This window comes from Bos grunniens, chromosome 8, assembly GCF_055505025.1.
Source record: "Bos grunniens cultivar Pamir isolate PY7600 chromosome 8, Bosgru_T2T1.0, whole genome shotgun sequence".
NCBI lineage: Eukaryota > Metazoa > Chordata > Mammalia > Artiodactyla > Bovidae > Bos > Bos grunniens.
The window spans coordinates 99,815,504-99,839,784 of NC_141172.1; the positions used below are offsets into that span (position 1 = coordinate 99,815,504).

The 24,281-nt window shown below is 38.5% G+C and overlaps 1 protein-coding gene across 3 annotated transcripts in view; it reads left to right on the forward strand.

The window, feature by feature from the left end:
- The window catches only part of MUSK (muscle associated receptor tyrosine kinase), a 97,655-nt gene that overhangs the window by 25,050 nt on the left and 48,324 nt on the right, over positions 1–24,281 (forward strand). For 2 of the 3 annotated variants that reach the window (XM_086315930.1, XM_086315932.1), the window contains exon 5: positions 27–168. In XM_086315930.1, the coding sequence (XP_086172056.1) occupies positions 27–168 (142 nt within the window). Of the gene's footprint in view, positions 1–26; positions 169–20,214; positions 20,245–24,281 lie in introns of all 3 variants that reach the window. The other variant, XM_086315931.1, reaches the window with a different exon arrangement.

Consider the following 24,281-nt stretch of genomic DNA (forward strand, 5'->3'; position numbering starts at 1 on the left):
AAAATTCATGTACCCATCTCTGGCAGGAAAATTCCCGGACTGCGGTTCTTGAATCTGGGAGCTTAAGGATTCATAATGTACAAAAGGAAGACGCAGGACATTATCGATGTGTGGCAAAAAACAGTCTTGGGACGGCATATTCCAAACTGGTGAAGCTGGAAGTGGAGGGTAAGGAGCTGTGTTTCTTATGACGGTGTTAGCAGAAGGCCTCACGCTCTACTGTGAAGGCTGTACTTCATCTTGCAAAACAGACAGGCAGTATGGAGTTTAGGGCCCTCAATTATTAGGCCAGATATTAGGCCATCAAGTCAACACTCAAAAATTGAAAGGAGGGGGAAAAAGTTCCTTTGTTTAATAGGTCATATTCCATCTATAGTCCGTCAATTGGCTGAAACAGACTATAGTACTAAAACAACAGGATACCGTTTTAGAATATCTTCCTGGCTTGGACAGCTCTCCCTTGTTTACCAATTTGAAGATACTCATCTTTCTCAGCATAAAAGATGTGTCTTAAAAATGTATCAAAAGAAAAATGTAACTTCCTTCCAGACTGTATTCTGTCAGAAAGGTTAAGAAAAATAAAATACTGACTCACAATGTATAACTCCGAATGGCCCTACTTCTATGAGTTATACTGTCAAGATATTTTACACTTTTTAAAATGTTCCTTGAAGTCAATTAATTCAACAGCTGGTTGTGAAAGACCTTCACTGAGAAATCAGAATCCAGATTGAGCTAGGGATTCTATCCATTTGGTCATCAGCTCCCTCTTGACCTGAAATTATATCAATTTTGCTTAAAAAGAGAAACTTTCCGCATGCTAGGTGACGAAATGGAGTGCAAAACTTTTTCCACCTTTTCCTGTTTTAAGCCTTAGAATTAACCTCTCTGGTTCTCAATTTTCTTATCTGCAAAGTGGGGTTTATTGTGTTTTCAGTGAGATAAGTTACTGGTAGTACTTAGCACAGTGTCTGGCCCTTTATAAACATTCAACAAATGTTGACTATAAGAATTATTACTTCCTTTTCTGCTTTACTGTTATCTGACCAATAAAGTGATTATCACACATTGACACAAATTATATTTCAATTGGGAAAGGTTTCGGTTTCCCCTAGCTTACCTTGATGTCACCTTTCTTTTAAGCCAAAATTGACCCCTTCCTACATTTCTTCCTTCTCAATCACAGTTTTCTATTAGCTCCTATAAGATTATCTTTATTGCCTAGCTAGATATTCTCACAGCTTTAACGATCTTATTTCTATTAACTGTTCATGGAAAGGAATACACTTGGAGGAAATTGTGGTTGTCAGACATAAAAAGGATATATTTTTAGCACAGCTGCTAGAATTTAATATCTTTTAATGATCAATACTATTTAAAGCTCAGAATGCAACCACCACCTGATGTAACTCTCTGAGTGAAAATTAAATAAACATACAAACACATTTGGTCACACTTTCAGACACAGTGAATGTCTGCCTGGATTCAGTGTCTCCTTGGACTATGTGTGGAGGGATACAGAACAAATGTTAGCCATTTATAAACAATATCACGAAGATTTTTCTCTTCAAGGCATGAAATATGAGCCCTCTGATTCATGACATAAAACATTGATTGTTTAGGTTACTGTCTTCAAAGATAATGGAACAATTTGCTTTAGTTTCAGCCTAGAGAAAATTACCACCAATTTCATTAGTTGGAGTTCAATTACACAGTTTAGTCTTACCTTGCCCTTTAGTTTTGTATCACGCCTGTCAGTAAAACTGAACGCTCTCCTTCCTAACATTTAAATAGTCCTGTTCATTGTGTCAACAGTTCATTTATGCAAGACATTTTATCCAAGTTGCTAGTACTGAAAGCTCATAATATCATTTAAAGGTACTTTACCAGGATGTAATAAGCTCGTTTTAGCACACACATCTATTTCTATTTTATTCTAGTCCCTATTAAAGTAGTCAATATACATGGAAACATGTGACACGCTTAGCACAACTGCTGGTATATACTATGCATTTAGTAAATAGCATCAGCTAAAATTATTACTATTAGAACATAAATATTGCAGCAAATCTGTTTGGGCTCTTGAAGCTCTGTGAGGTTGAGTGAGTGAGTGAAGTTGCTCAGTTGTGTCCGACTCTTTGCAACCCCATGGACTGCGTGTAGCCTACCACGCTCCTCTGTCTATGGGATTTTCCAGGCAAGAGTACTGGAGTGGGTTGCCATTTTCTGTGAGGTTGGCTTCCACTTAAAGAAATAGTTGAGGCATGTCCAAGACATAACACAGACACGACCTATTTAAAAGAAGGGTCAATTAAACCAACAACTCAGAGCAGGTAAAAAGGCAACTAAGAAGTCACTGGAAGAATCCCAATATGCCTGCAAATGCCTGCTGTCTCGACAACCATGAGAGCTGAAGATGAAGCAGGGTCACTCAGGACAGATGATCATTTGTTACGTATTGTGTCAGTAACGCTGCAAATCAATTTAAGCAAATCAGAACAAGAGCCCTGTAAGAGCTATTTGATGTTGGGCTACATTTATGGCAAATAGGTATGCCAGGAAAAGATAGGGTTTGTCTGCTATCATGAGCATCTAACGAGGTTAACCTTGCCAGTTTATACAGATTTGGTACAGTGTGTTCACTAAACCTTAGCAGCCATAATAACGGTGAAAGAAATACCCTTGGACATGGAAGTGAAGTTCCCTCTCTAGATTCCCATCCTCGGGCTGCTGGGTCACTGGAATGGCAATGTAAAGATATTTTAGGGACTTCTCTGGTGGTTCAGAAGTTAAGACTCTGTGCTCCCCATGCAAGGGCCTGGGTTTGATCCCTGGTCAGGGAACTAGATCACACATGCAGCAACTAAGACCAAGCGCAGTCAAATAAATCAAAACAAAACAGGCTCTTTGCTATCCTATCTTATTAAAAAGGATTCTACCTTTCTGCCTTGCCTTAAAAGGTTCAAAGAGTGACATGCAAAATTACTGATGGAACAATACAGCTTAACCATGACCAAACATGGATATCTTTCTAAAAGGATGGACAATGCGATGTCTAACATTTTAAAACACTAAATGCTTTACAGGGATTATTTTATTTAATTTTCACTAATAGTCATTGAGGAAGGGCCTATCATTGTACCATTTTAGGAAACCGAGGAACACACAGGGTAACTAACTCACTCAAGGCTGCACAGATAGAGTCACCTAAGTAATGGAGTAATGCCAAGTACAGTCTGTTCCGTTAAATAACAGGAGAATCATGTGTGACATTGTCAAGATTAGGATCAGAATGGGGATGGAGCAAGAAGCCAAAATTCTGTGAATAAAGGAGAATGGGAGTTGAAGAAGAGAGATCGTAGACGTAGGTTTATTTTTTCCCAATAAATTTGGCAGAGAAAAGAGATGAGTCCAAAAAGTGAGCAGTAGTTGGAGGCCTCGTTGGCACACAGGTAGTGTGGTTTTGCATAATTTCTCTTTTAAAAAAGATTGAAATGTTTTTTAAAAAATTGGCAATGTTAAAATATTAATGAGAAGGAACCCAGAGAGAAGAAAAATCTGAATATACAGGAAAGAGGCTGAATTTTCAAGGGGCTGTGGTGCTGGAGAAGGTAAAAGAATTCAGCAACACACTTTTTATGGGGGTGATCACATGACCCAGTTTTACCCTGTTCTGGGTTACACCTGTCATCCTAGAATAATTATTAATAGAGTCCTTCTTTTACTTTCAAAAATGTCCTGGCTTCAATGGTAAATTACATGATTATTGTGCTTAGACAGGAAAAAGAAACTTTCTTCCTTGTAATAGGGAGAGAGGAGAAAGGGGGTATATTCCGGTATAAATGAGTTCACAAATTAGGTGGATGGAATTTGAGAAAGCTCTGTTCTGATGGGTTCTGTTTCCTGTAGGAAGTAGGAAGTAAGATTATCTTCTGAAAATACTCCTATAAAGGGGGGGCAGAGGGATGAGGAGGTTTTTAAATAGCTGTGGGTAATGGGGGAGATGAGTCACAGGAAAACTAAGTTTGCTGGGCAACATGCAGGTTTCAGCAGAGAACAGGACTAGGAATACGAACTGGCAGCAATTTGCTTCATTCTAGGTTTTTCCTGCAGGGTTGCACAGCAGTATAGGTATAAGTCAGAAAAAGTAGAAAGCCAAATCCAAAGGCAAAATATAAGCATTGGAGCTTTGCCAGGAAGGAAAAGGGGGCAAGAAAGTTGAGAATACTGTGAGAGAATGCTTGAAATGATGACTCACGGAATCTTTATGTACTAAATACACAGACCTGGGATCAAACACAGAGTTCCAGCAACATGATAGACAAGATAACGTGAAAATCTTCCTACTACAAACATTCAGAAATGCCAGCTTAGTTGTATAACTCATAAGGAAACAATGTAAATTTTCTGAAGTCAGGAATGAATAGAAATTTGAAAACCAGAGCAGTAAGATCACAGGGCGGTTGGACCTCGTCCTCCATGTAATGAGACAGGTGCCCATTTCTTTAGTGTGTAAGGTCGGCTTTTAAGATTCTTAAAGGGACAGAAGTCAAAGTCTCTGGCCCCTGTGAAGTGGCATTGATACCCTTGTATAAAGCTGAGAACCACAGAAGTTAAAATGTAGGTCAGCAAAACTCTACCCATCAGCAAAGAAAGGCAATACAGAGGCTTGTCTATCTCTCCATAAGAAGAAAAAAGAAGTTTTCTTATGAATGAATATCCAACACTCAGGACTATATCTCAATTATACTTGATTTTGAATTCATGTTGCCAGCACAGCCAGTTTAGAAATCCCCAGCTAGAGAAATTAACATAAAAACTAGTCCTAGGTCTTCCAAAGAAAACATAGAGATGGCCAACAGGCACATGAAAAGATGCTCAACACTGCTAATTAATACAGAAATAGAAATCAAAACCACAATGAGGTACCACCTCACATTGGTCAGAATGTCTATTATCAGAACGTCTACAAATAATTAAGTCTAGAGTAGGTGTGGAGAAAAGTGAACCCTACTATGCTGTTGAGGGAAATGTAAATTGGTGCAGCTACTATGGAGAAAGAGTATGGAGTTTCCTTAAAAAAACTAAAAATAGAACTATTATATGATTCAGCAATCCCACTCCAGGGCATGTATCCAGAAAAAATGAAAACTCCAATGTGAAAAGATGCACCCCAACATTCATAGCAGCACTTTTACAATAACCAAGACATGGAAGCAACCCAAGTGCCCATAAACAAATAATTGGCTTAAGAAAATGTGGTATATATATACTGGAATATTACCTGACTATAAAAAAGAATGAAATAATTGTCATTTGCAGTAACATGGATCTGCTGCTGCTGCTAAGTCGCTTCAGTTGTGTCCGACTCTGTGCGACCCCATAGACGGTAGCCCACCAGGCTCCCCCGTCCCTGGGACTCTCCAGGCAAGAACACCGGAGTGGGTTGCCATTTCCTTCTCCAATGCGTGAAAGTGAGAAGTGAAAGTGAAGTCGCTCAGTCGTGTCCGACTCTTAGCGACCCCATGGACTGCAGCCCACCAGGCTCCTCCGTCCATGGGATTTTCCAGGCAAGAGTACTGGAGTGGGGTGCCATTGCCTTCTCCGAACATGGATCTAGAGAATATTATACTTAGTGAGGTTAAGTCAGACAGAGAAAGATAAGCACTATATGTGAAATCTAAAATATAATACAAATGAATCTACATACAAACAGAAACAGATTCACTGACACAGAAAACAAATTTATTGTTAAGAAAAGGGGGAGAAGGAGGGAAGGAGGGACAAATTAGGAGTATGGGATTAACAAACTACATAAAATAGATAAGCAACGGGATTCACTGTATTGCATAGGGGAATTACATTCAATATCTTTAACCTATAATGGAATATAATCTGGAAAAAAATAACTGAATCACTTTGCTGTACACCTTAAACTAATACAATATTGTAAATAAACTATAATTTAAAGGAAAAAATTAGTCTCAGGTCAAAAATTTAACAACAAAAAAGCTGAAAAACAAAACACTTTACACCGGTTAGGGTTTAGATTAAGCCATACTGAGGATGCATTCACAATGCAAAATTATCACATCCACAGGAAAAAACTTGCCTTGAGTAAGAGGTAGCTAACACAATATGTAAAGAGATTTAAGCCCCAGGAAATCCAACTAACAACACAATATAATAAATACTCTCAAATGAATATGTTAAAACGAAACACACAAAAGGAGGAACAACAAAAGAGAAAAATACATTAGGAAGAAGAAAGGCAAGTCTGACAAAGAATTAAATATAATTTTAACAAGTGAAAAATATAAAGACTAAAGTTAAAATTCAGTGGATGGATAATGGTATATTACCCAAAGATTATCACAAAATTGTTTATAATAGCAAGTTTTTAAATACAATTTAAATTTGCATCAATAAGAGGCTGACATTATGTGATGAAGTTCGTGTGGACCATTAAAAAGGATGAGATCAATCTATAAGTAGTAACTTCTATAACTATCCACCATATATGTAATTTGGGTATGTTTCCTATCTCTGAATTTCAGTTTCCTCATCTCTAAAACAGGGGTAAAAATAGCAGCTACCTCTTACATTGTTGTAGCGACTACATGAATTATTACCGGCACACAGAAAGCATGATATAATTATCGGCTGTCTTTATAACAATTAATACTTATATAGTGCTTACCATGTACAGTGAAAAAGAAAATAAAAGTTGCTCAATCGTGTCTGACTCTTTGCAACCATATACAAGGCACTATCTTATTTCTTTAGAAATATTAACCCATTAGAACAATTAATGTGCTCATAAATAAAAAAAGTAAGTCAAAGAACAGTATGGTATATATTATACATTGGGCTTCCCTGGTGGCTCAGCTGGTAAAGAATCTGCCTGCAATGTGGGAAACCCGAGTTCGATCCCGGGGTTGGGAAGATTCCCTGGAGAAGGGAACGGCTACTCCCTCCAGTATTCCGGCCTGAAGAACTCCATGGACTGTATAGTCCCTGGGGTTGCAGAGAGTCAGACACGACTGAGCGACTTTCACTTTCACACACTGGAGTGGAAGTAGCAGATTGTTAGCTATCATCATCTCTGCATACAGAATTCCACGAGGGGTGGTTACCTTCCATCATGCACTTTCTATAGCTTTAGACTTTCTGAACTTTTATACAGAGACCTTTATAACTACAGGAATGAAAGCTTGTATTTATGCTTTGGAAAAAAATTACTTCTTCCAAATATACTATTTTAATCAAGTGACATCAACCTTTCTGTTCATTGGTCTGATATACTATTTTTGTAGTTCTGTTGCTCCATTCTGCTTTAGAACAAATTCAGGGATGGAAAAAGTTTTGTCAAAGGCAATTGATTCCTGTATTGATTAGATATTCACTACACTGGGGTATTGAACCAAAGAATGTTCAGGGTGGGGTCATAATAAACAGAACATGGGAATTGCCATTTCCTTAGGGAAGGAATTAATCCATAAAGACAGCAAGTTGAGAAAGTAAGGGAACCAATCAGATGGAAGTGGAAAGTTTCAGAGAGCGGCAGCTGCAGTGAATTCTCTTCTCATTTGACTCTTCTTTCTTACTTATGAGCAGAAACCTAAAATTTATAATTCTATAGTGGCTTAGAGGATCCCATTTGGGTTCTGATTTCTCAATGAACATCTTCTACACTTGGTTAGGTGTTATTGATTCATAGGTAAAATAAAGGTAAGTTTCCATAGAAAAGTGAAGTACTCCTGGGTGAGAACTATATAGGTATGTTGACTTGCCCTTGGTAGGAAAGTCTTTGGTTTCCCAGATCCCATATTCATCTGGAAGGCAGAAAAGAGATGTCAACCTCACGACCATGGAGGCTCTTCCCCTGGAAACGTTAACCCATCTCTCAGGTACCTCTGTGACAACGGGCTTTAGGACAGACCTCGTGGCAGGATAGATGAGGGCCAGAGAAATATGAAACATATCATGTTTCATAGAAAGTTCCATTTGCTAAGTGCTCATTTTAAAATATTTTACCATATTTGGAGTGAATTCCCAGCCATTGGTTTCTTACAAGCACTGGCTAATTTCTTGTTTCTTTATCATGCATTTCAATATATCAGGAATTGGGATTTGTCTTACCCAGCTTAAAGGCAATCCTACCTCATTTGTGGCTTCTGCCCTTTAGCTAAGAAGGTTCCTTAGCTGTCTCCAAATATGAGAATGAATATACAATTATAGAACAAAGATAAATCAATCATATTTCCCAGAAAGACTTCCTTATATTTAATTTCAAATATTGCTTCTGTTGAGATCACTTCTTTTAATTAGTTCCTCACAGAGGTAAAAATATCTTTTTCATCAGCATAATTCCATGTAGCCTCACCCCCACTTGCCACCTCTGAACAAAGATTCTTACTGCATTAGTTTTGTTTGATTGAAAATGGACAAAGTAACTTCTCAGGGCCCTGTAGAAAAAATTACCTTCTAAGTCAAGAGGCAGTCTTGTCTCTCTTTCCAACCTACTTCATGTTCTATCTTAGGCATGTGAGCATCCAAAGAATGATTCATATCATTTCTCCTACGTGTCTTTAACTAAAACAGTTTTCCCCTGAGTACTCCCAAGTACTCAGTATGCCCGAGTACTCCAGAGCACTCAGTACTCCTGAGTACTCAGTGGCAGAGCGATACCACCTTGAGGTATGATGGTTTGAGTGATGGAGCTGGAGTTATCAAGGAGAGGCTGCCATCAAGGGAGGCTATGAATGACCTCTGAAGTACCAGAGTCTTATTTTACTTCCGGATTTTGACCTGAGGGATATGCTTCCTTTAAAACATATGTTTCATAAATATCGCAGAAATTAAATATGTTTAAGATGATAATATAATTAGTCTTTTTATAGACAGAATGATTATTGTTTTGAGATTTTTTTAATCATTAGGAAAGATCTATTTAAAAAATTACAAATAGCTAATTTTCTTATATTTCCCTCACAGTCTTACATATATCCCTCAGACTTCCCTTATATCCTTCAATTTAATTATTATGAAATGATTTACTTATTTGGAGATGAGCACTGATCTTATGCATTCTGTGAATATAACATTCAGACAAATCAAGCTTTGTGTGTAGAAACTGGCTAAGTGTAGAAGACTTGAAATCCCAGTTAAAATAGATGGGATATTGGAATGGATTGGGCTTCCTGGTGATGGCATTTTCTATTACTACCTCGTTTTCCCTTGGAGCTTTAAGCCATTAAGGAAAAGATTGGGCAGAAGAGAGGCTAAAACCAAGGGTTCTCAGTCAGTGACCACCAGCGGGAAGAGGGTAGTCAGCACCAGTACAAAGCTGCAGATGAGAGCCCTAGAAGCAGATCTAGAAGAGAACAGAACCTGTCTAGGTCGAGGGTTATTGTAGGCTCCTCTAATGTTTAAACAACTCCTTGTTTGCAGGAGGCCTCAAAAATAGACCCATGTCTCCACACCTGGGAGAGGCATTTTGGGGAGTAAGAAGGAAAGGTGAGCCACCTGGCAAATTTAATTGGCTCCCATGCAAGAGTTCTCAACACTGGTCAGGGTGCCTTATTGCTTCTGTCTGTCCCTTTCTCTGCAGTCTGAAAAGCTTCACCGTATATCCTTAGGAATAACTTGCTCTGTGGGAAGCTTCTGTTGTTGATTTTTTACAGACATACACAGTATATAAAATAAGTAGAATTCTAAAAGACCAAACAAATACATATCTATACATGATGACCCCGAGGCAAATGTCAAGAGATCTAAAAGATCAGGACTGTTTTCAGAAATGTTAGACTTCTGTCCATCTTCTTTGCCAGAGATCAGAGTTTCTTACTGCATCTAGAAAAGTGGAAGTGAACATGTAATGTTTACACACATCTGATTGCCTTTTTCCTTTGTTTATGCTGCAGCTCTTAATATGACAAATGCCACAGAGAGAGGTATTTAAACCCCCAATGTGTGCTGTGCTCTCAGTGATTGCAGTTTTAATAGAATTTGCAGTGACCCTGCTCCCGGCATCAGTTCTATCTTTTTGATGCCACTAACGGGTTTGATTTGCTGTCATGATTACACTGTGTATTTAAAAACCAAAGAAAAGATAGAGGCATAAACCTTTGAAATTCCTGGGGGCTATCATAGGGAAAATTAAATCTGCATGATTAATAGGGTGCATGCTCTCAGAAAAGGGTTTGACCCATTGATTTCCACTTTCGGGGAGATTATGCTGCATTCTCATCTGAAAAGTTCTGTAGTGCTTTCAAGAAAACAATGGTAACGCGGTCCTTTATTTGAAGAGTTGTCAGTAATGTTCTCTAAGGATAAAAAAGTTGTATGATTATGCACTGAACATATAATCAGCCAGTTCAGTTCAGTTGCTCAGTTGTGTCCGACTCTTTGCGACCCCATGAATCGCAGCACGCCAGGCCTCCCTGTCCATCACCAACTCCCGGAGTTCACTCAGACTCACGTCCATCGAGTCAGTGATGCCATCCAGCCATCTCATCCTCTGTTGTCCCCTTCTCCTCCTGCCCCCAATCCCTCCCAGCATCAGAGTCTTTTCCAGTGAGTCAACTCTTCGCATTAGGTGGCCAAAGTACTGGAGTTTCAGCTTCAGCATCATTCCCTCAAAAGAAATCCTAGGGCTGATCTCCTTCAGAATGGACTGGTTGGATCTCCTTGCAGTCCAAGGGACTTTCAAGAGTCTTCTCCAACACCACAGTTCAAAAGCATCAATTCTTCGGTGCTCAGCCTTATTCATAGTCCAACTCTCACATCCATACATGACCACAGGAAAAACCATAGCCTTGACTAGACGGACCTTTGATGGCAAAGTAATGTCTCTGCTTTTCAATATGCTATCTAGGTTGGTCATAACTTTCCTTCCAAGGAGTAAGCGTCTTTTAATTTCATGGCTGCAATCACCATCTGCAGTGATTTTGGAGCCCAAAAGAATAAAGTCTGACACTGTTTCCACTGTTTCCCCATCTATTTCCCATGAAGTGATGGGACCAGATGCCATGATCTTCATTTTCTGAATGTTGAGCTTTAAGCCAACTTTTCCACTCTCCTCCCTCACTTTCATCAAGAGGCTTTTTAGTTCCTCTTCACTTTCTGCCATAAGGGTGGTGTCATCTGCATATCTGAGGTTATTGATATTTCTCCCCGCAACCTTGATTCCAGCTTGTGTTTCTTCCAGGTAAAGAACAGTTAGATTCTCTTCAATTGCTCTGAAGAAAAAATGTGCTTCAAAGATTTATCTTCAGCTGTTTAAGATAATAGAACTGATATAATGTAGACAGTATATTGTTTGAAATGAAATTGAAAAGTTAAGGAACTTAGTATACTGGCTAATTACATGGGCTCTAGATTGTAGAAAACTGTCTGGACTCCAGAGTCTAGAGCAGGTGCTAAGTTCATATCCTGGCTCCAGCATTTACCACTTGTGTAACTTCAGGTAGGTTACTTCCTTTCATAGTGCCTCAGGTACCCTACCCACAAAATAAGGTGAACACTATGTCCTACCCCATAAGTTGCAAAAGGATAAACCCAAATACTACATTTAAAGCTCTTACAAGAGTGCTTGGCACAGAGTAATCACTCACATAATGGTCATCAATGTAGTTCTAGGACTAATGAAACTTTAGTACAACAAAAGCAATGACTTAAGCACTTGGGAAGACATTTACAGCTCTTTATTTCACATGCCATCTTCATCTTTGAGGTAGAAGCAATGAAGTTCAATTGCAAAAACTAAATTTTTATTTAAAATAGAGTTGATTTTTTATTAACTTTGGTTTTATTAGAAGAGTAACCAAACACTGTAAAACCTGAAAGGGGCCCTAGAAGTTACAGCTCAATCCCCTAATTTTCAGTTAATGAAACTTGAGACCAGAAAAATGATTACTTTGCCCAAGTTAGCCAAGAACAAGGATGGCTTACCCCCTAAACCAGGACATCTTTCATAACCCCATTCTTGAGTCTTTTCCTTCTCTATGTTTATGTTACACAGATGAGAATTCTGGAGCATTGACATGCTTTAGCATCAGATAGACCAGAGTGTTAGTTCTGACTCTGCCACTTACTAGTTATGTGAGGTTGGGTAATTTATGTCACCTCTTTGAGTCTATTTCCTCTTTGTGAAATGGGTGCAATATGACTTGCAGCATAGGGTTCTTAAAAGGAGCTGGGATACCATGTAGATGCTGTATGTGTCTCCCAGCTCTTTGATAAATACTGACTGCTATTGGTATTGTTGTCTGCTGTTTACACTGTTATGAAGCTGGACGACTTCTATCCAGAGAATATTGCTGGTTAGTCTTCTCAAGTTTCAGAAATAGAATGTCAACATTACCAACTGCTTCTCTTGCTTCCAAAGAATATAAATCTCCTCTCAATCAGCAATGCTTTGTCCCTGCATTCTTGATACTTGTTAGAGATTAATAACTTTGGTTTAGCCCTATTGTGACAACTGACATAAGGATGCTTATCTAAGGTGCTATATGAAGATATGCCTTTACCAGCAAACTGGAAAGAGGCTATATAGAATCAGCATGTCCCCTACCCAGATAGTGTAACCACATGAAAGTCATGCACAGGCTTGGTGCAATATCCCAAGCTTACATCATATTTTGCTCACTACAGAAATCGCTGTTTGCCAAAAACCTTCTTGAAAATATTGATCATTCCATCACTCACTGCTCTGAAAAACATCTTAAGTGAGAAACTGCTTTAAATTTTTTTTCTGCCTGGGGAGAAAATAAATGGTCTCTCTTGAGAAACCGGCCTTTTGCTCTCCTTCCTGTAGTGAGAACTGTATACTTTATTTTTTGCCCTACCTTGCATGTTTTTCAGAATCCAATTTGAAGCTTGGTCATAATATTTGTTCCACTAAACCAACAAGAGGTCTCCTTTTCTTGAGATGAATGTGTTGTTATTTAATTTACTGTCACATCATTGATTATGCTCACTTCAAAACCCTCTATGGAAAGAGATGGAAATAACTAAGTTGATGGACTGATGGAACCCTTGAAGGTAGTGGTTTTCAAGCATCAGTGCACATGAGAAGGAACCACAGATTTTCTTAAAAGGCACAGCTCTAGGTTGCATTTCCCAGAGACTCAGACCTGATGGGTCTCTGTTAAGGCCTTTTAACAACCTCCCAGATGATCCTCACATAGGTAGTCTATGAACCACACTTCAAGAAACATTGCTTTAAGAATTTCTACCTGGAATGTCTTTATTCCAGATGAAAGCTTAACAATTCAAGGACAGAGTAAGCTTATTCAGAATTTGCATGATAAATATTAGGATAGTTTCAAATTTATTCATTTGTTGAGTGCTTACTATATTCCACAAAAAGAGGGAAATCCAAGGATACAGGGGATTCCCTGGTAGCTCAGCTGGTAAAGAATCTGCCTGCAATGCAGGAGACCCCAGTTCGATTCCTGGGTTGGCAAGATACCCTGGAGAAAGGATAGGCCACCCACTCCAGTATTCTTGGGCTTCCCTGGTAGCTCAGCTTGTAAAGAATCTGCCTGCAAAGCAGGAGACCTGGGTTCGATCCCTGGGTTGGGAAGATCCTCTGGTGGAGGATGGCACGGCAAACCACTCCAGTATTCTTGCCTGGAGAATCCTCATGGACAGAGGAGCATGGCAGGCTGCAGTCCATGGGGTCACAAAGAGTCAGACACAACTGAGCGACTAAACACACAGCCCAAGGATACAGAGATAAATAAGACATGGTTCATTTATTGAAAAGTGTCCACATTTAGTGAGAAAGATAGGCATGCAAGCAAAGAATTACAATAATTAGAGTTCAATATATTTGCGACAATAGAAGTTTGGGCAAGATATACACGTAGGACAGCGGAGAGCGTGAGAGGTGAGGGAAAGCTTTGAGAAATGAGGTCCAGTAGGGCTTTGACTGATGAACAGCAGCTCACGCTACACACCACACATCAGTGAGAGAGGGAAAGATGCAGATTTAGCATGCAAGCACAGGCTGACACCGACTCCTAACTAGGAAGTCGAAGATGGTCTAGAGAGTTTGGTTAGTACCTACCAGAGGTGCTATGAAAACCAGAACGAGCTACAGTTTGACTCACAAGCTATTTGAGTTGATACTCTCTGTCATCTTTTGTTGGACATAATTTTAAAATGAGTCTATATCCACCATCTCAGTGGTGTGGGAACCTACAGTTTGGAGGTTCTATGGTCCTATTGGGGTATCTAGAATTCCATTTCAAAGCCTACCAAAATGTTCCCAAACCGAGCCACTTGAGACAACCAGGATATTATGGTGTCACTTAAGAAAGTTATAACTACTGTTTCTTTTCCCATTTAAAATTTCTGGCTAGCTAATAAATAAATAAACGTTTTGAAAATTCTGGTTCTTATTAAACTTCAGCTTCTTTGCCTGCTGTCAGAGCTCAGGTATCTTCCTTTTCATAAGATTAGGTCCACATGTTATTTAAAAGTAAGCTAAGATTTTGATACATACACTGTGGTTATGTAAGATGTTAATGGGGCTTCCCAGGTGGCGCCAGTGGCAAAGAACCTGCCTGCCAATGCAGGAGATGCAAGAGATTTGGGTTCGCTCCCTGGGTTGGGAAGATCCTCTAGAGTAGGAAATGGCACTCCACTCCAGAATTCTTGCCTGGAAAATTTCATGGACACAAGAGCCTGGTGGGCTACAGTCCATGGGATCGTGAAGAGTCAGACACGACTGAGTATGCACACACTATGTGAGATGTTAACAGTGGAGGAAACTGCGTGAAGAGTACCTGGGGACTTTCTTTCCCTTCCTTGACAACTCTTCTGTAAATCTAAATTTATTCCCACATAAAAACGTTTGGAAAGGGTAAACTAAAAAAGGCTTCTGTCCTCATCATTAAGCAGTTTAGCATCTCCTCCCATTAAAACCAGAAAATAATTATTTTAAGAATGAAAAAAGGGAATCGGAGCCAAAATTCAACTTTTTTCTTGGCTTACAGTTAAACTTGTAATATATTTTTCAGGACCTTTTTAACAAAAATATTCTTAATAGCTGCTCTCGTTACATCTAGGACTGAAACCAAAACAAGTTGACTTCGTGTGGCTCTTGCCTGATTTCCTTGGTAAACACGTCTTACTCACAGTCATTATTCACCATCCATATTTACAAGCTAAGAAAATGTTATTATCTCAAAGGCCACAGAAATGTTCCCGACCCAAGCCACTTTAGAGAATAGGAATGTCACAGAGGCAGGCCAGCCTGATTATGAGGTGGGAGTCACTGTTTGTGAGGGTACTGTGGATGTTTTTTTAAAGGAGCTTGTGCTCCAATTCCTTCAGAGATGGAGCCACAGTGGATAAACCTCTTTATGCATTGCTCAGCTTCAAAGGGGACAGACATGTAAACAGTGGCGGCACACCAGGATCAAGTTTCTTTGCTGTAGCCATCAAGAAGTCAGGAAAGGAAAATCAGGTACTTAGGTTTATCATTACTATTGTCAAGCTTTCTTTTAATGATTGGAAGACAAAAGAAGAATCTGTTCAGAAACAAAGTACCCCAGAGTCTCACTATGATTACTTTTCAACCACCCTTGAGCCACTTTTCTTTAAGTAAAAAAATTAAAAGTTAAAATGATCTTTCTTGTTCTCTGTGGTGGTTGTCTACTAACAGGCATCTCTGACTCCGTAATTCTGAAAACACAATGCTAGATGAGACATCTAACCTATTTAAGAATAGATTCAAATAGTCTAATATTGATTAGCATCTATGTTTTAAAATAGGATCTGAAGAATGAATTTCTCTTTCTGAGAGTGATTCTTCTCAGACAATTGAGGAAAGGATTTAAGCTCATGCTTTTAACACCTACAATATATGGGATGCTGCCTGCTAAGGAAGACTGAAATTTAAAATAAGATAAAATAGCCTTCTACCTTTGAAGTCAGTTGGAAGAACAGCTGTCGTCAGTCAGGAAGACACCACAGAGACAGAAACAGGAAGGAAGGAAGGGAAGGAGGGAGGGAAGAAGGGAGGGAGGAAGAGCAAGAGGAGATGGCTTCAAAGTCAGCCTTCAATACTTTCTAGCTATGTGTCAGTTGCTATATTAACTTCTTTGTACAGATCATTTTACTTAATCTTCTCCATAATCCTACAAGTTGGGGGTTGACAGGTTCTGCATTTTCTGCAGGAAGACACTGAAGTCCAGAGTAGCACAGATCGAACAGCTAGTAAGCAGTAGAGTGAGGACCCAAACTCAGAGCCGCCTGCCTGGTTTCCTATAAGGGGTACAGTACACAACTGAAAGGAAATATTATTTTGATTTCCCAATTTCTGATTATGTTCTTACAAAAAGTCCTAGAATGGTATTCTTACAGTACCAGATGGTCAGAGATTTTCTTAGGATATTGCCCAAGAAGAAAATTATAAATGTCATGCTACAAAAAGCAAATAATGTACTATTTCAGCCTCCATTGAGACTTCAAGTCTGAGTGGCCAAATTCCTGTTATTTCTTGACTTTCCTCATTCTTGCAGTTAGAAGGATGGAAATCATCTCACACGTGTGTCTGTTTTCTCTTCTGGTTTCATATCTTTCTTTCTGTAAGATCTACATGACCTGTATTAATTTACTAAATATATTCCTTTTATTTCCACTAGAGAACTTTGATGGCTTTCCCTCCTCCCATATAACAATACATTCCCCGCCTGCCCACCCCCCACCCAGCTTTCCTCTCCATCAACTAATACAGTAAACTGAGTAGGAAAAACTTAATTGACCTCTTTAGAATCAAGTCATATTCACACAGATATACATTCAAAACTGAAGAGATAGACTTTAATAAGAGCAAATATAAAAGTGAGTATTGGATATTCATGACTTTTAGTGGAATCAATGACCTAACTGCATCATGATATGAAATGCAAATAAAAACTCGTGCAAATTTATATTCATAGAGGTAGAGTATTTAGAAAGAGTCTTACTACTCACTGAATTTGTGAGACTCTAGGTGTGTTAGTTTTAGTTTCAGGTACCACAGATAAGAGGATAAAGGAAGAAAAGAAGGAAAGCTAAGCAGTTCAAAAGTGAGAAGTCAGAATGAGTAAACTGGGGTTAGCATGTTGGGAAAATGAAAACATTTGATGGATTTTATTTTCATTTCTGTCCAGTAGGTAGAAGTAGGAACTGGGCCTTGTGGGTAGTAATTATAAGGAGACTGATTTTGGTTTGATTCAGGATATATATATGTACCTGTTTTTTAAACACAGCTGTTTAAAATGGGTTGATACAATGAAACTAAGTTCTCCATAAATCAAACTATTCAAGAAAATGATGGATATACTGTGTGACTTGGATGTTGATTATATCTCAGACTATTCCAATATGCGAAATCTCAGACTCTCCATTCTAAATGTTCTACTGAACAATCCCAAGAAAGTAGAGAAGGAAAATGAATCACTATCCAACTCTTTTTCCCAAGTATTTCTACAAGAGGCTGTGCTGGGCTTTAGGGGAAAAAAATGACACAACAAAAGTAAAGTATGCTCTGTTGCTCCCTCCTCCACCCCACGAAGACTACAAATCACGTTGGAAGACAAGACCGATGCGTTACACATAAAGTGATTAAAAGAGAATTTATCAATTAAATAGAAATAAAGACCATGAGACAGAATATATGTAAAATTGATAAGAGGTAAAACAGTCGGTTCACAAGTCAAGAGGGATGGCGGTAGGGTAGGCAAGCAGGATACACAGTAAAACCAGGACTACAGTTTGACCTCGAAATAACAAATAATCTCGTACACTGGGTGAGTGTACGCAAACTTGAATACTGTGCAATTTCTCTAATTTAAAGTAACCTCAACTGTTCATGCATGTGTGTGAGTGTGTATACGTATGTGTATATATTAATACATAGTGTATATAAATATGTATATATTTATATACATAAAGAATCTGCCCACAGTGCAGGGGACGCAGATTCAATCACTGGGTTGGGAAGAACCCCTGGAAAAGGAAATGGCAACTCACTCCAATATTCTTGCCTCGGAAATCCCATGGACAGAGGAGCCTGGCAGGCTACAGTCCATGGGATCACAAAAGAGTCGGACATGGCCAGAACAACAACACATGAGATACATATTTGAATTTGTGTGTAAAAAGAAATTTTGAGAGTCGATATATCAAAGTTTAATTTCTGGTGGGACTTCCAGACTTCCTTTTAGGAAAATGACAAATCTTAGAGCTTCTTTGATCCCCTGAATTCGTTCTATACATCTGCAGTGGGGGAAATGGGTGCATTCGTTTAAGACTGCTTCCAATTTCAAACAAATCAAGCAAAATGAGTAATAATAACAATAACAACAACAAAGTGAAAAGCAGCAAAGGAAAAATCAGCATTGCCCTCAGAGTCTACTTCAAAATAGAGTCCAGTCCAGTAAAAGACCATTGGTGTAAAATTACAAGGAGGCTGAGGGTTTACCTGCACTGCACTTTACCCTAAAAAGAGTAGTGTAAGAGATGAGTAAATAAGGTTCTCAAAACTACTAAGGCCCTTCAACTTTAGTGGAGCAAAATTTTGGAGATATAGCAGTCAAATAACACAGATACGTAACGTTCCCATCTAAGTCCCCTGCCTATCTCAGGAACCCATAGTTATTTTGCTGGTTCCAAAAAAACAGTTGTTCCCCCCCCACCCCCACCCCCCGCAAGCTTAGAAATAAGCACAATTGTGCTAAGGAACTAGAAAGACATGCTCAGCCCAAAGACATTCAGGTATAATTTTTCAGGCCCAATCTGGTCCAACTATGGACCTTCACTTATTTCCTCTGATTAAGGTCTTTGTTCCAAGCAGGGACTCTCTGCAATTTTCTAGTGTCCAGATGGACCAGTTTTTAGTATGGAAAAATCTCATTTTTATCCAATATGACCTTGATATTTAAAAAAAATAAAATAAAATAAGAATGTGTTATGGACTCGACAGATAGAGTAAAATCTAACTGGGAAGTTGTAAGTTCACCTAAATTTAAGAGTATTGGGCATTAAATATAAAAATGAGGCTTTCTCACTGTGATGCTAGGTAGAACAGAAAACTTTGTGTCTGAAAGCTGGAGAGGCATTTCTGGCTCTGCATCTGCAGCAAATCTGTGAGTTTCAGATTCCTTGTCTGAAAAATGGGCTGAATAATATCAGATATGTATCATCACAGGGAAACGGCTAGAGTTAAATGAGATAATGTACAATGTGTGTGAAAATACCCATAATCTGTAAGGAACCATACCAATGTATACTTATTTCTAAAAGTAGATTAACAAGAGCATCGTTATTTTATACTATAAACAAATATTGCACTTGGCTTATCACTAAATCAAAGAAAGGTCTATTCTAACTACACATCAATAAAAAAAAAAAAAAGGTCTGAATTGACACAAAATACATCTTCATGATAGAAAGATAAAACTTCATGTGGGATCTATCTCTGATTTGGTTGTATTAAACATTTTGGAACAATTAATTTAGTGGTTGTCTCTTTTCTAGGATTTTTAAAAATTGAAAAATTCTCATTTCCATATATCCAATTTATACATTTTTATATTTTTCTTTGTAGCTTGCTTTACTGTTATTTTTCCCTGAAAGATAACAATGAGCTCCTCTCTGCTCTCTGGGCAGCCTCTGGGAATCAATACAGAGGACAGAATCTCTCTTGGTTGTAGGCTCTGTTCTGCAGAAACCCCCTAATCCTCTGTTTACCACAACAGGAGTCTATTGCCATAGAAATGATAGCTGAGATCCCAGATTCAACATCACTGCCTTCACAGCAGGGCCTCATAAGAGGAGAAGCCATACTAACAAGGAGAAACACAATCACTACCACTATTATCAGAATAGTAGGCAGTTTGTTGCCTTGAAAGAAAGGGTAATTGTCAACGATGAAATGAAAATGCATGAATGGGCTATGTTGTTGGGTATGCTGTAGTTCATTTTCTGTGTGGTACTGCCTGCCGAAAAGCAATAGTTTGAAAGTTCATGTCATTTGATAGTTTGCTTTTAAAAGGTCAGTGGTTTCCCTTGATTGCATTTGTTTCTTATTGAAATAAGAAACAAGCAGGTCCTAATTCATCTTGTACAGTAACATTTCTGTGCTCAAAGATTTTCCTTTTCATGATGTGTTGTTTTTGTTTGTGTGTTTGTTTGTCTTGTTCCTATTAATAGAAGACAGTGAACCAGAGCAAGAGACTAAAGGTATTTTTTTCTTTCTGCACTGCTTCTTTTGTAAACGCATGGTTCTATTCAACTGTTTAGTTCTGACCTTACCAACAACTCTGAGTGCCATGATTTTATAAGGAAATAACAAACAATGTATGGGGACTATTAATTCCGCATTTAACAGTGTTATTAGATGGGCTGCTTTATATATAATATAGTTATTGAGGATTTACGTGTATTAAGAAAAGCTTGAATGAACAGAAATAAACTCTGTATCCTAGACTCTGAAAATGCAAACAAAATGAAATGACATAAATCAGCATGAGAATATAAATGTCACACAGACTAGAACAGAAAGTTCCTCTGACCAAAAGCCTTGGGGGTGGGGGGACAGGAGGTGAGGGTGTTACAGTCTTTGGAGACTTGTAAAAATGTCAAGGTGCCAGCTTAGATTTTTATTGTTATTACTTCAAGTGGACAAGTATTACATAACTGCTCCAAACCAAACCAAATCAATCAAACTGTTCTAACTTTTGTATATTTTGGATGAAATTCGCAAGTGCTCATATAATACAGTTTGGCTTTAGGAATAAACCCTAGGCTGGTATTCTTGGAAACAGCCCCTCCTTATCTAAGTATTTCAAATAAAGTATCTGAGATGTTTTCCTATTTAAACATCATGCTGCTTATAACTAAATCTAGATAAAATCATTTCACCTGCATCTGTATGATTCTGAGGGTTTTTTTGTTTATTTCTAGTTTCAGTTTTTGTTTGTTTTCAATTTACTCTTCTCAGTGCTGGTTTGAATCAAGTAACAAAAGATCTCTTTAAAAGAGGCTAGAAAATAAGAAAGAAAGAAAAGAATGAGGAAAAAAAAAAACATGCAAATCCATGCAAGCTCATTACATCCTTTGAAGTAATTGCTGAGAAATACAATTTACAAGGGACTTAAATATTCTTCTGGTCCTACTCCCTTTCCAAGAAAAGAGAGGCAATTCATTTCAAGTCAAACTGCTTGTTAATTTCAAGATTTAATTTGGGCCCCCTGCCTGTTAGGCTTTCCATTACACCACCAATGAAATTTCAGAGTGAATAATGTTCCATCTCCTTATTACAAATTCAGATTACCCCTTAAAATGACAACCAATGACAAAATTTATTATATATCTGAAAGTATTTTGAAAAATGGAACAAGAAGAGGGAGCAGGGTAGAGGAAGGGAGGACAAGACAGAGGGAGGGAGAAAAAAAAGAGAGAGATAAAGGAAATGAGAATACAATATGGTTATATTATAAAGGACTTGGAATCACTGGCTGCTTAAGTCCCATTCTGAATACAGGATTCTCAACCTGAAGTTATTAAAGTAAACTTATCCCAGAGAAATTAAAGCCCCAAACTCAGGACTAGACACCATGAAAGAAAACCCAAGGATAAATAGATTGCCCATGTCTGTTTTACATGTTGCAAATGAATAGTAATGTGCTTGCCCACAGGAAAGCAAATGGGAAAGAGCTCACAGTGAATTGGAGAATGACAATAAGACTATCTATAGAAAGAAGAGTTGAATAATTTTTTTTAAAAAATCCATATCAAAATAATTATCAACATTTTCCAGATGACCAAATAATCCCACGCCCTTTCTACTAAACAGCTTGTTTATGTAACAAGGCACTTTTACATTGTCTTTCATGCAAAGAAAATGTGAAATAGGGATATTCAGGGGGCATTTATTTGGTATGAAACCTATCACATTACTTTTAAAATGGATGACTTAAAATGAATTTTCAGTTTGTGGCTACTGCTGAAGCAATGGGAGTTTATTATTGAACTATGTTTAAGTTTATTATTACAGGTGTATTGTTATCCATGGAGCAGTTTGACACTTATTTTTAATGGCAACTGGCTTTTTGTTTTTTATGTTTGATAAATGTGGTGAAATTTCTTTCCCCGTCCCATTACCTTTTATGCTTGGAACTGGTAACAAATACTGATGGGTATAAAAATATCAGCTTTATTGCTGATAAAGCTAGTTTGAAAAAGAAAGCTTTCTCTCCTTTCATCCAAAAATTAGATTCATGTAACTTCCGATTCCTCCCCACAGCCTCCGCATTTCACCTGGAGTTGTAGGATGGAGAAACCCGACCTGGGGAACTTACCTATGGGACATTAACCCCATACCCTTCTTGTTCACTGGATAGCTGGAAGAAAGATGGCCCAAAGAGGACTGAGATATTCATCACGTAGACAAGTCCCTTTTCCCAATATCACTAATCAGAGGAATCACTCATTTATTCATTCATTCAACAAATACCTATTGAGTGCTCACCAGGTACCACACCGGGTTCAGGATCGATTGATCAATGAATCAATCAATCAATTATCTATCAATCAGCTTGTGTTAATGAATAAAGCAAGCTCCACCCTTCTGATGCTTACATTCCATGAGAAGAGACAGCCAAAACACAAATTATGCAATTGAGATGCAGACATAGAGAACAGACTTTTGGACAAGGGTAGGGGAGGAGAGGGAGAGGGTGAGATAAATGGAGAAAGCAGCATGGATGCATATACATTAACATATGTAAAGGGATGCTAAGGGGAATTTGTTCTATGTCTCAGGGAACTCAAACTGGGGCTCTCTAATAACCTAGAGGGATGGGAAATGGGCAGGAGGTGGGAGGGAGATTCAAGAGGGAGGGGATATATGTACACCTATGGTTAGTTCATGTTGATGTATGACAGAAATCAAACCAATATTGTAAACCAATCATCAATCAATTAAAAATAAATAAATATTGTTTAAAAACTAAAAAAAAAAAAGGCAAAAAAAAAACTTAAAAACAAAACAAAACAAATTATGATGTGGTGTGAGGGGGACGGGTCAAGGAAAGATTATGAGAAGACGGTTAGGTCAAAACCCAAAAGCTGTTTGCCATCTTCTTTGAGAGAGGTAAACTCGGAAGAAAGGTGAAAGCTATCCTTCAATACTGAAAAAAGAGGCAAGTTTCTATTTTATATGGGCTTCCCTGATAGCTCAGTTGGTAAAGAATCCACCTGCAATGCAGGAGACCCTGGTTAGACCCCTGGGTTGGGAAGATCCCCTGGAGAAGAGAAAGGCTACCCACTCCAGTATTCTGGCCTGGAGAATTCCATGGACTGTACAGTCCATGGGGTCTCAAAGAGTCGGACATGATTGAACAACTTTCATGGGCTTCCTTGGTAGCTCAGATGGTAAAGCGTCTCTCTGAAATGCGGGAGACCCAGGTTGGATCCCAGGGTTGGGAAGATGCCTTGGAGAAGGAAATGGCAACCCACTCCAGTACTTTTGCCTGGAAAATCCCATGGATGGAGGAGCCTTGTAGGCTACAGTCCATGGGGTCTCAAAGAGCTGGACATGACTGAGCGACTTCACCTTCACTCTATTTTATCTTTTGGCAAGAAGATGGGAGTACAGGAGAGACCAGCTTCCCTTTACTTCCTGGCCTTTTCCCTTCCTCTTATCCCATAAGGATCAACAATGAAACCCATGGTCAAACAAGGGTATATCTGTCTCCATGGAGAAGGAGACCAACACCTTGTCAACACAACCCTACGTTCATGAAGCCACTTGCCGTGCCAGCAGTGGTCTTTTCTGTACCTTCCTGTGCCTCACTGGACCAGAAGTTTCTGATACGGGGCAGGGAAGCACGTTAATTAAATGAACTCCAAGGCTATGTTGACCTCTAGAATGATAATGGACTGTTTCATTTACCATCTCACATAATTCTTAGCTGTGTTTTGCAATATAGGTCATCAGAGGTTTTGCAATGAGCCTGAATGATATTCCAAATAATGCAATGCCAGCCAAAAACAAAAGCAAAAGCCATAAATTACAAAACAAATAAATAAATAAACCTTCCCTTATTACTAAACTTCCAGGAAGAACTTAAAGTCCCAGATGAAAATGATTGCCTTTGAAAATTAAAGCAGAAAAAAATCTAAATTTCATACTTTTGCAGTTTCTTACGCTTCTCATCTTCAGCCAGAAGCTTCTTACTCAGGTTCAAGGGTACACTGACTAGTGTCATCTTTAG